At 53.4% G+C, this 10,600-nt stretch overlaps 1 protein-coding gene across 1 annotated transcript in view; it reads left to right on the top strand.

Annotated features, from left to right (window-relative positions):
• The window catches only part of DNHD1 (dynein heavy chain domain 1), a gene marked incomplete at both ends in the record, with an annotated part of 68,257 nt that extends 58,583 nt beyond the window's left edge, over positions 1-9,674 (top strand). The window contains 13 exon segments of the mRNA XM_082844993.1: positions 60-531; positions 3,810-3,869; positions 4,035-4,091; positions 4,336-4,488; positions 4,664-4,842; positions 4,975-5,937; positions 6,137-6,323; positions 6,518-6,640; positions 6,726-6,927; positions 7,729-7,820; positions 7,982-8,131; positions 8,355-9,142; positions 9,324-9,674. Of these exon segments, the coding sequence (XP_082701119.1) occupies positions 60-531; positions 3,810-3,869; positions 4,035-4,091; positions 4,336-4,488; positions 4,664-4,842; positions 4,975-5,937; positions 6,137-6,323; positions 6,518-6,640; positions 6,726-6,927; positions 7,729-7,820; positions 7,982-8,131; positions 8,355-9,142; positions 9,324-9,674 (3,777 nt within the window).
• Between the last annotated feature and the right edge of the window lie 926 nt (positions 9,675-10,600).

Genomic DNA, 10,600 nt, shown 5'->3' on the forward strand with positions numbered 1-10,600 from the left:
CCTCTGCCTCTACCCTCCCCGCTGGCCTACACACCCTCCGGTCTTCCCTTCCGCACCAGAAGTTGAAGGGACACTGCACGACTGTGTTCGGAGATGCTGTCTTGTGTTCAGCTGCCATCAGCTACCTGGGTCCCTTCCCACCAATGCGGCGCCAGGAGCTACTCGACAAGTGGCTGGCTCTCTGCAGGGGCTGTGAGGAGCCGCTGGGCCCAGATGACGTGGCACAGGCACTGAAGCAGATGCAGAAATCTGTCATCACGCCACCAAAGAAAGCCCTGCTCTCCACACGCTCTCCCTTCAGCCTTCTGGCCTTGCTGAGCTCTGAATCGGAACAGTTACAGTGGGACCGAGACCTGAAGCCCCAGGCAAAGTCAGCCCGCCTGGCAGGCCTTCTTCTGCGAAGTTACACTCACTACTTCAGTTGCCGTTGGCCCCTGCTGCTTGACCCCAGCAACCAGGCCCTCACCTGGCTGAATCCACTGCCTCTAGAAGAGGCTGGATGCTCGGCCACAGGTCCCACCAAAGACAGAGGTAAAGCCAGGGAGAGTAAACACAGTGCATCTTGGGTGTCTGAGCTGCCCAACACTCTCAGCCACATGTGCTCTTCCCTTTCCTAATGAAGACACTAAATTTTTATGGCCAGGGTATCCCAGATTTCATCAGCCAACATGATATTTTTTTAAAATATTTACTTATTTATTTTGGCTCTGCCGGGTCTCGGTTGCGGCACGCGGGATCTTTAGTTGCGGCACGCAGGATCTTAGCTGCAGCATGCATGCGGGGTCTAGTCCCCTGACCAGGGATCGAACCCGGGCCCCCTGCATTGGGAGCACGGAGTCTTACCCACTGGACCACCAGGGAAGTCCCCAGCCAACATGATATTAATAAATTAGGTCACATTTACATTTTGGGGCCCATATTGCAATGATTCTGAATCTACGTGGCTGACGGTGATCTTCCGCATCCTGATCTGCTCAGCACTATTAGAAACTTGAACTACAACTCAGAGCTTTACTACCCAAATTTATCCAATCTTCAGGAATTCTGGGGAAATATTTCTATTGGTCCTGCTTGGATCAGGGACCCATCTGGGTAGAGCTCGGAGGGAGCATTTCCTAGGGGAAGGGAGTTGAGGGTTGTACTGGTAAGAACAACAGACATCTAGAATAGAAGGTGTATAATAAATTTGTCTGTAACAGGGGCTCTATAAGCAGACTATCTGGGTCAATTATCTGTCCTTTGCTAGCTGTGTGACCCAGGCAAGGTATTTAACCTCTCTAAGCCCAAGTGTATTTGCCAATAAAATGAGGGTCTTAATTATACCCATCTCATAAATTGTTGTGAGTATTAAGTAAGATAATTCATGAAAAAAGAGTTCACACAGTGCCTAATACATAATAAGTTCTCAAAAACATTAGTCATGGGCTTCCCTGGTGGCACAGTGGTTGAGAGTCCGCCTGCCGGTGCAGGGGACACGGGTTCGTGCCCCGGTCTGGGAGGATCCCACATGCCGCAGAGCGGTTGGGCCCGTGAGCCATGGCCGCTGGGCCCGCGCATCCGGAGCCTGTGCTCCGCAACGGGAGAGGCCGCAACAGTGAGAGGCCTGAGTACGGCAAAAAAAATAAATAAATAAATAAATAAATAAATAAATAAATAAATAAATATATATATATATATATATATATATATATATAAAAATAATGCCTCTCCTCAAGAACTCTGCACAACTATACTAGTTGTGGCTCACGGGCTCTAGAGTACAGGCTCAGTAGTTGTGGCGCTTGGGCTTAGTTGCTCCACGGCATGTGGGATCTTCCTGGACCGGGGCTTGAACCCGTGTCCCCTGCATTGGCAGGCAGATTCTTAACCACTGCGCCACCAGGGAAGTCCCTGCTTTTTGCTTGTTTGTTTGTTTGTGTTTTGATATTGAGCTATATGAGCTGTTTGTATGTTTTGGATATTAATCCCTTGTTGAAAAGATATATGCACCCCAGTATGCATAGCAGCACTATTTACAATAGACAAGACATGGAAGCAACCTAAATGTCCATCGACAGATAAAGAAGATGTGGGGTGTGTGTGTGTGTGTGTGTGTGTGTGTATATATATATATGTATATATATATATATATACATGCACAAATAATGCCATTTGCAGCAACATGGATGGACCTAGAGATTATCATACTAAATGAAGCAAGTCAGACAAAGAAAAATATATGACATCACTTATATGTGGAATCAATAAAAAAAATACAAACTTATTTACAAAACAGAAATAGACATACAGACATAGAAAACAAAGTTATGGTTACCAAAGGGGAAGGAACGGGGAGGATAAATTAGGAGTTTGGGATTAACAGATACACACCACTATATAGAAAATAGATAAACAACAAGGACCTACAGTATAGCACAGGGAACTATATTCAATATCTTATAATAACCTATAATAGAAAAGAATCTGAAAAAGAATAAATATATATATACGTATATATGTGTGTGTATATATATATCTGAATCACTTTGCTGTATACCTGAAACTATCACAACATTGTAAATAAGCTATACTTCAATAAAACAACAAAAACAAACAAAAAACTCCAAAATAGTAAGCCTGGAAGAGCACACAAGTCCCAGATGAGCACTGCAGCCCCAGTGATTTTAGCCTTTTTTAAAAAAAATTAATTATTTATTTTTGGCTGAGTTGAGTCTTTGTTGCTGCACGTGGGCTTTCTCTAGCTGCAGCGAGCGGGGGTTACTCTTTGTTGTAGTGCGTGGGCTTCTCGTTGCAGTGGCTTCTCTTGTTGCAGAGCATGGGCTCTAGGCTCGCGGGCTCTAGAGCGCAGGCTCAGTAGTTGTGGCACACGGCCTTAGTTGCTCCGCGGCATGTGGGATCCTCCCAGACCAGGGCTCAAACCTGTGTCCCCTGCACTGGCAGGCGGATTCTTAACCACTGCACCACCAGGATAGCCCGATTTTAGCCATGATTTTAGCCCAGTGTAACTCTGAGCAGAGTGCCTGATCAGGCATCTAAGCTACTGAAGTGAGAGATAATAAATGGGGTGTTGTTTTTAGCTAAGTTTGTGGTAACTTGTTAAGAAATAGGAAATGAACACACCAAACTGTGGACCTGGCAACCTCCACTTGCCCACTTCTTGAACACTTAATATTTTTAAAAATCCTTAAAAAATTTCTTGACAATTAAAAAAATAAGTATTTATCTTTTCCAGATCCTGCAATAGAGGAGGCAAAGGAGAAGGGGGCTGCAGACAGCTGCTGGTCAGCTAGCCACCCGGTGCACAGCACTGTCCATGGCATGGCTAATGCCACAGTCTATGGCCTTTCTCCTACCAGCTGTTACTTCCAGGCAATGACCTCTATGCTAGTGATGACTCTTGTAGTTGTTAGTGACAGAATTTGCTTAGGCAAAAAGGGAAACGCACTGACTCTTCTAACCAACCTACAGAAAAGCAGAAATGGAGCTGATGTCAGGGGTGACTAGAACCCCTCCCTGGAATTTTAGAGTAGCAATAATGAGAGCTACCCTTTACTGAGTGCTTGGTAGGTACCAGCAGAGTGCTTTGTATGCATTGTTCCATGTCATCTTCACAGTAACCCTATGAGGTACTCACTACTATCAACCCCATTTTGCAGATGACGAAATTGTGTCACAGAGAGCTTAAGTGACTTTCCTAAGGTGTCTTCTCGCAGAACTTCCTTCATGAGCTGGAGCCCTTGGGTGAACGGGGCTCCCCAGGAGCCTGAGTCCCTCCCTGAGAAGAGCCCCTCTTCCTCTTTCTGCCACAGGGAAGGGCTTCAAGAGAAATCAAGGAAAAGAGTCTAAAGAGGAGGACACGGAAGACGAAGGTGATGAGAGCGACGAGTGTTACAAGACCAAAGAACAGAAGGCAGGAGAAAGGGGAATCACGGAGAAGAACAAGGAAGAGGAAGAGTCGCAGGAGGAAGAGGAGAAAGAACAGGAGGAGGGGGCGGGGACTGTGACTCAGTCCCCGCCCCCTCCCGAACCCCGAGTCCTCTCAGGCGCTGACCCAGAGCTGGGGCCTCAGCTCCGGGAGGCAGCTGCCGGTGGTGAGAACTCGTCCCCTGCACCCACGTGTCTCCTGTGTCCTCCCCCTACTCTGTGGCCCCACAGGACTCCAACACCCCAGTCTGACCTCAGCTCCCACCTCTACCCTGGGCACTAACTCAGTGGAAGAGCCCTGAGGGAGCCTTCCCGTCAGCCAGAGGGGAGCAAAATCGGAGCCCGATTTTGTGCATGGGGGTGCCCAGGTGCTGGCATGGTGGGTAGGGTGTCCTTGCCTCCCTCTCGCAGGCCTGCCGGTGCTACTGACCAACATGGAGCTGGGCCTAGAGTGCCCAGAACTGCAATGGCTACTGCAGCGGGAACAGCTGTGCCCACCCCAGTTGCAGCCTGGCTTCTGTCTCTATCTGAGCACTACCCTTCCCCTCAGTTCTTTGGAAAAAGGTGAGGCCCAGTGGGTAAGTCGCCAGCACAGCTTTGTGGGAACACCAGGGCCTGAGCTTCACTCAGTCTGGCCCAGAGCGGGCTCAGGACCGTAGCAGGGAGCCACACTCCCTGTGCCTCTCACCCCTGGCTCTGCCCCAGGGAAGAGGTTAAGCATCTCCCATGTGATTCCAAGTGCTAGGCTGTGAATTGCTGAAAGGGCTGAATGTGCTGGACCTGGGCATGAACATGGAAATCCTAGAAGAACAGATGCTGCGTGAAATCTTGTGCACAGAGCGTCCTGAGCTTGAGAGCCACTGGCAGGACCTGAGGATCAGATTCCTGGACGCCTGGGAAGCTGTGAAGGCTGCTGAGGTACTTGGGGGGTCCGGTCTGTGGGCTGGGATGAGCTTTGCAGCGGCCCAGGTACGGGGGTGGAGATGAGCGCTGCTGATCGGGAGCTACGTGGGAAAGGGCCGGATCCGCGCAACAAGGGACTGTTTGCAGGAGCGGCTGCTGACGATGCTGCTGCTCCAGAACCCAAGGCGTCAGAAACCAGCCAAGTTCCTGCGAGACATGGTGAGGGCCCAGGCAGAGCTGTGTCGGCTGCGTGCCCGTTTCGAGGAGTTAGAAGAGCTGAGGAGGCAGGAGGTGGCATCGTGGGCACCGTATCGGCATGTGGTCTGGCATGGAATGGCCATTATAAAGGCTCTTAGCTCACTGCAGAACCTGCTACCGCTTTTCCGTATGAGTCCAGAGAATTGGCTGGCAGCCACCAAGCGGGCTCTTAACAGCATGAAAGGTGAGATTCATCAGCAGGAAGAACTACCCTGCCATCTGATGCAGTTAAAAAGACAGCTGACCCGCCAGCTACTGGGCAGCACTGCCGCTACACTGGGCCTAACCCAAGTACCCTTGGTGGGTGCCTTGGGTGCTCTGGCTCTGCTGCAAGTGGCAAGGAAGGCACCGGAGCTCGAGAGGCTGGCCCTCTGGCCTGGACTGGCAGCCTCTCCCAGCACAGGCTACAGAAAACCAGACCCAGGTGTGGCTCGACCGGCCTGGCTAGGGCTGAGAGCCTGGCACGAATGTGAGATGTTGGAGGTACTGCCCCCGTATGCTGGGCTGTGTGCATCCCTGGCAGGCCACTCCAGTGCTTGGCAGGCTTACTTGTCACTGTCATCCACAGTGCTGGGTCCTGCACCGGGGCCTGGGACTGACCCATTCAGCCTCCTCCAGAAGCTGATCCTGTGGCGTGTGCTGCGCCCTGAGTGCCTGGCCAGTGCCCTGGCAACCTTCACCACCAGCCTCCTGGGCCGGCCCCTGGATGAACACCTGCGTGCTCCCACCATACCCTTTGAACACAGTCAGGCTACTCAGCCCACGCTGATTTTGTTGCCACCACCTGGTCACCCCACCGCCACCGTGCACCCCCTGACCGTCATCCAGAAACTGGCTGCCAAACACGAGCAGGTTCGAGCCTGGCCTCTCGGCCACAGAGCCACCGGGCTCTTAGGGCTGGGATGGGGTGTGGGTCTCCCCTCCCAGCATTCTCATGGATCTTTCTGGATTACTCAGGGACTTTTCAGGTCATCTGTGGCATTACTCTGGGTCCCTTGGGTCACCCTAGGATCCCTTTGAGTTACCCTGCCATTTTGCTGTTGGTCCTCAGGGGCAGAAGCATCTGAAGGTGATAGCTCTGGGCTCTGAAGCCTGGGACCCGGTCTCGGATGTGGTCGGCATTCTCCGCAAGGCTATGCACAGCGGGCACTGGCTGGTGCTGGAGAACTGTCATCTGATGCCTCACTGGCCAAAAGAGTTGCTACAGCCCTTGCTGGGGCCGTTGGCCAGAGCCAAGGGTGGGTTTGCTGCCTAGAGATGGCTTCTAGGACCCTATCCTACACTTGGGCCTGAGCTTGAACTCAGATCTCATGGCTGATCCCCTAATCACCTTTGTATCTGACTCCTAACCCCCTAGCCTCAAGTCTGATCTCTAGGCTTATGTCTGACCCTTTACCCAGCGATTGATCTCAGCCCCATGTCTGACCCCTAGTGGTCTCCGACCTGGAGTTAGAACTGCTTTCTGCTCAACAAGCAAGAGAGAACGTGGCCACTGTCCACAGAGATTTCCGTCTTTGGCTTATTGTGTCTGCAGAGGCTATTGCTTCCTTACCAGGTGAGGAGCTTCCCCCCACAGGCTCTCAGATTGGAGCGGGGAGGTAACTGTATTGTGCTGACTCAGCACTTTCCTTCCTCCCCAGCCGTGCTGACTCTGCACTCCATGCCTATTTTCTGGGACCGGTCCCTGGAGCTGTCCCATGTCTTGGTCGACAGTGTGGAGCTAGTCCAGCAAGGACTCTGTGTGCAACCCCCAACCAGGGTGCTGCCTCTGCTCCTCCTACATGGCCTCCTGCTACACCGGCAGCTCTATGGAATGAAGCTGCAGGCTCACAGGGGGTGCTGGTGAGGGACCCCGCCCATCCTACTCTGTCAGTCACTCAGCAAACACTGAATATTTTTCACATGCTGGGATTCATCTCTGGGGAGCTCCAAAATGTGAGGGCAGGGGGAAGTCAAGGAAGGCTTCTCCAAGGACTTAGGGGTCTCACTTTGAACTGAGTCCTGACAGCAGAGGCAGATCAGGTGGAGATGAGGCCTTTCTGAGCAGAAGGAACTAAGCTTAGCAGGAGAGAGGACTTCAATGTGGCTGAGGTGGACATGCTGGGGCTTGAGTGGGGAGAGGTGAGGCTTGTGGTAAAGGGCCTTTAAGACCATCACAAGGGACCTGATTGGATCCTGAGGACAGTGGGAAGCCACTGAAGGGTTTTAAATAGAAGACACATGATCCCATCTGTGTGTTGGAAAGATCACGCTGGCTGCAGCGTGGAGAATGGACCAGATGGGGCAGGGCTGGAGGCAAGCACAATAGTTTTGGGAGGCTCTGGCAGGCTTGAGGAACGAGGTCATGGTATGGGTGGTAGGGACTAGGGTAGTCACAGTGGGGAGAGAGTAAATATGGGGTTAGGAAGAGGGAAGAGTCAAGGAAGGCTCTCAGATTTCTGCCTTGGACAACTGGGTGGGTGGTGTGGGAGGAAATGATGATTTCAGTTGAAAGGAAGTCGTATTTGTGGTGCCAAGTGGCGATGACTAGTGAGCCCTCGTGGGTCTGGAGCTCAGGAGGGACGTTTGGGCTGGAGAGAACGATGTGAAAGTCCTCAGCATATAGATGGTTTTGAAAGCCTACTTCCTGCTCTCCACCCCCAGGAGTCAAGGGACGCTGACCCGGATCCTGCAGATCCAAGACCACCTGTGGGCCAGCCTGAGCAATCCCAGTGCTGCCATGCAGGAGCTGGCTGGTGAGACTCCTCCTGTCCCCCATGCAGTCACCAGCCCCCAGGAGAGCCCAGAAAGGGGGAGGGAGGGGAGCACTGAGATGGGGACATAACCTACAACTTTGGTTTGGGAGGTGGTGGAAACTGGAGGGGCTGTAACTGAGGGGCTCTGACCTCATCCTCAGCTTCAGTTTTCTATGGGGGTCCTGTGGGAGACGAGAAGGACAGGGAGGTCCTGAATAGCCTCACGCAAGCCTGCCTGAGCTCCAGCAGCAGGAACCAGGCCCAACCACACACACCCCAGTATCTGCTGGCCACTCTGATGCCCAGCCCCGGTAAGCTCCAGTCAGGTATCTGCGTTGAGGTGGGGAACAGCCCAGTAATACCACCTTGCTCAAGGGAATGTAACAGAGGTACCAATAAAGGTGTAGAAGGGGGCAATATTCACAGTTATGGGATGATGATGGTTTAAAGTGTCAGAGAAAGGCCTACTCCCTTGGGTCTGGGGTGGGAAGAGACAGTCTTATCTCTCACCCCTCACTCACCTCCACCCCCAAGAACTAGGGGAGCCGGATGCTATGGAAGAGTGCAAGGCCCAGATGCACCTACTGCCCACACCACCTGAACCCCGGACCTGCGGACTGAGTGCTGGCCCCCAGACCTGGCTGCTGCGACGCCAGAGTCGCGCTGTCCTGAGCGCGCTGCAGCGGTGTTCGCCCACTTGGGTTCCGGAAGCCAGCGGAGGCTCCCGGCGCGCCGAAAGGCGGCTGCGGCAGCGCCTGGTGCAAGCCAAGCGGAGGCTGGAGTCACTGCAGGCTCTGCTGACCGACACCACTCGCCAAGCTGAGTCTGGCGCGGGGTGGGGGGAGCTGGGGCTGAGCGCGCCGCGGCCTCTGGAGGGCTTCCTCAAGATGGAGGTGCTGGAACTGAGCCAGCTGGTGGGCGCGCTGCAACGGGACCTTGATTGCCTGTTGCAGCAGCTGAAGGGCGCGCCCCCGTGTGCCTCCCGGCGCTGTGCCGCGGTGGCTCACGCTCTCTGGACTGGCCGCCTACCCTCGCCTTGGCGACCCCACGCGCCTGCCGGGCCTCAGCCGCCCTGGCACTGGCTGCGACAGCTATCGCGCCGTGGGCAGCTGTTGGTTCGCTACCTGGGTGTGGGAACCCAAGTACCAGAGCGCATCTTTCACCTGTCAGCCTTTTGCCGCCCGCGCCGCCTGCTGCTGTCACTGCGTTGGGAGGCTGCCTTTGCTGGGGTTGACCTGACGAATTTCCCTGGTCGCCAAGGCTCTAGCTCCAGTCAGCTCCCCCATAAACGTCAGGAGCTAAACAGCCCTCTGCACGTCCAGGTATCGTCGTGCTGCCCCTTCGTTTCCAATCCCGCCCCTTGAAGTCCCTGATTACACCTTAGTTACCCCACCTTGCCTCTTCTTGGTTTTACTCCCTCTAGCCCCATCTGCTTCTCTAATCCCGCTCCACCACGACCCCCCAGCTTCTTAGCCTTGCCTGACCAGTTTCTGGCGCCCCCAGGTGGTGAACGGCCCAAACCCCAGGGTTCCAGAGGTGGGGCTGCTGCTGACTGGGCTACAGCTCCGGAACGCCGAGTGGGACCCGGTCGCAGGGACCTTGCAGGACAGTTCTTCCAGTCAGCCCAGCCCTCTGCCTCTGGTCAGAGTCAGCGCCCAGGCCCCGGGGGCCAATGACGTGCCACCCCGAGCCGGCCTGGCCGTGTATTCCTGTCCTGTGTACTTGGAAGGGCCCCTCGGCACCACTAGGCTGCACAGCAGGAAGATCCTGATGCACCTGCCCCTGCCCACGAAGCTCAGCCCCGCCACCTGTGCCCAACGGAGAGTCCATGTGTGCAGCCCACCGCTGCCCTGAGCCCTCCGCCAAAATAAAGTTGGAGTGCTTTGATGAAAGATTTCTGAGACTTAATAAGGAATGCAGGTGTGTGCCCACTGAAAATGCGACACACTGAGGGGAAAGCACAGTGTACACGAACGAGAGAGGTGGTCTGTTCACAGTGAAGGCAGAAGAGGGTGTGTGCCTGGCGATGGGGAGAGGGGAGTGTGGGTACACTGTGGGGGAGATGGGCCTGGGGTTAGTCCTGTATCCAAGGGGCTAGGCAGATCTCAGGATGGCTAACACACAGGACTTGGAATCCCTACCCAGCTCTCGACTGTGCTCTCAGCTCTTGTGCTAAACCCACAAGCGATATTTTTAAAGGGAGAACATTAGAACTCAGGAAAATTTCTTCAGGCACTTAGCAGTACTATTGGGAATGCCCCAATCCTGCCCTACTGGTCATCCCCTCCCCCAGAATGGATCCTGAGTGAGTCGTACACACACACACACACACAAGCGAAATAAGACACAAGGTCATATGTTCATTCAACGATTAGTTATGAGCACTCCTCTGAACGAGGTGCTCTTCCAGGCACTGATGAGGTTGTTCTAATGCCGGGAGACAGATAATAAAAGGCCAACATATAAATGAGTTAAATTTGATGACTTTTAAGTGCTATAAAAAAAAAAGCAGGCTGATGTGTCAGAGAGTGACTAGAGGGGAGCAGTTAATCTAGTTTGGGTGTTCAGGGAAGGCTTGAGGAGTATTTGAAAGAGCTATTTGAAGATCTAGGAGGGTTTCAGGTAGAGCCCTCAGCAGATGCAAAGGTGCTGAGGCAGGAACAACCTTGGGGTGTTCAAGGAACAGAACATGTAGCTGGAGCACTGTGAGTGAGGGTCAGAGTAAGCCAAAAGGATGGAAAGGTATAGAAAGGGGCAGATCACTAGAGCCTTTTCATGAG

This window comes from Leucopleurus acutus (assembly GCF_964270905.1).
Source record: "Leucopleurus acutus genome assembly, chromosome: 8".
Classification (NCBI taxonomy): domain Eukaryota; kingdom Metazoa; phylum Chordata; class Mammalia; order Artiodactyla; family Delphinidae; genus Leucopleurus; species Leucopleurus acutus.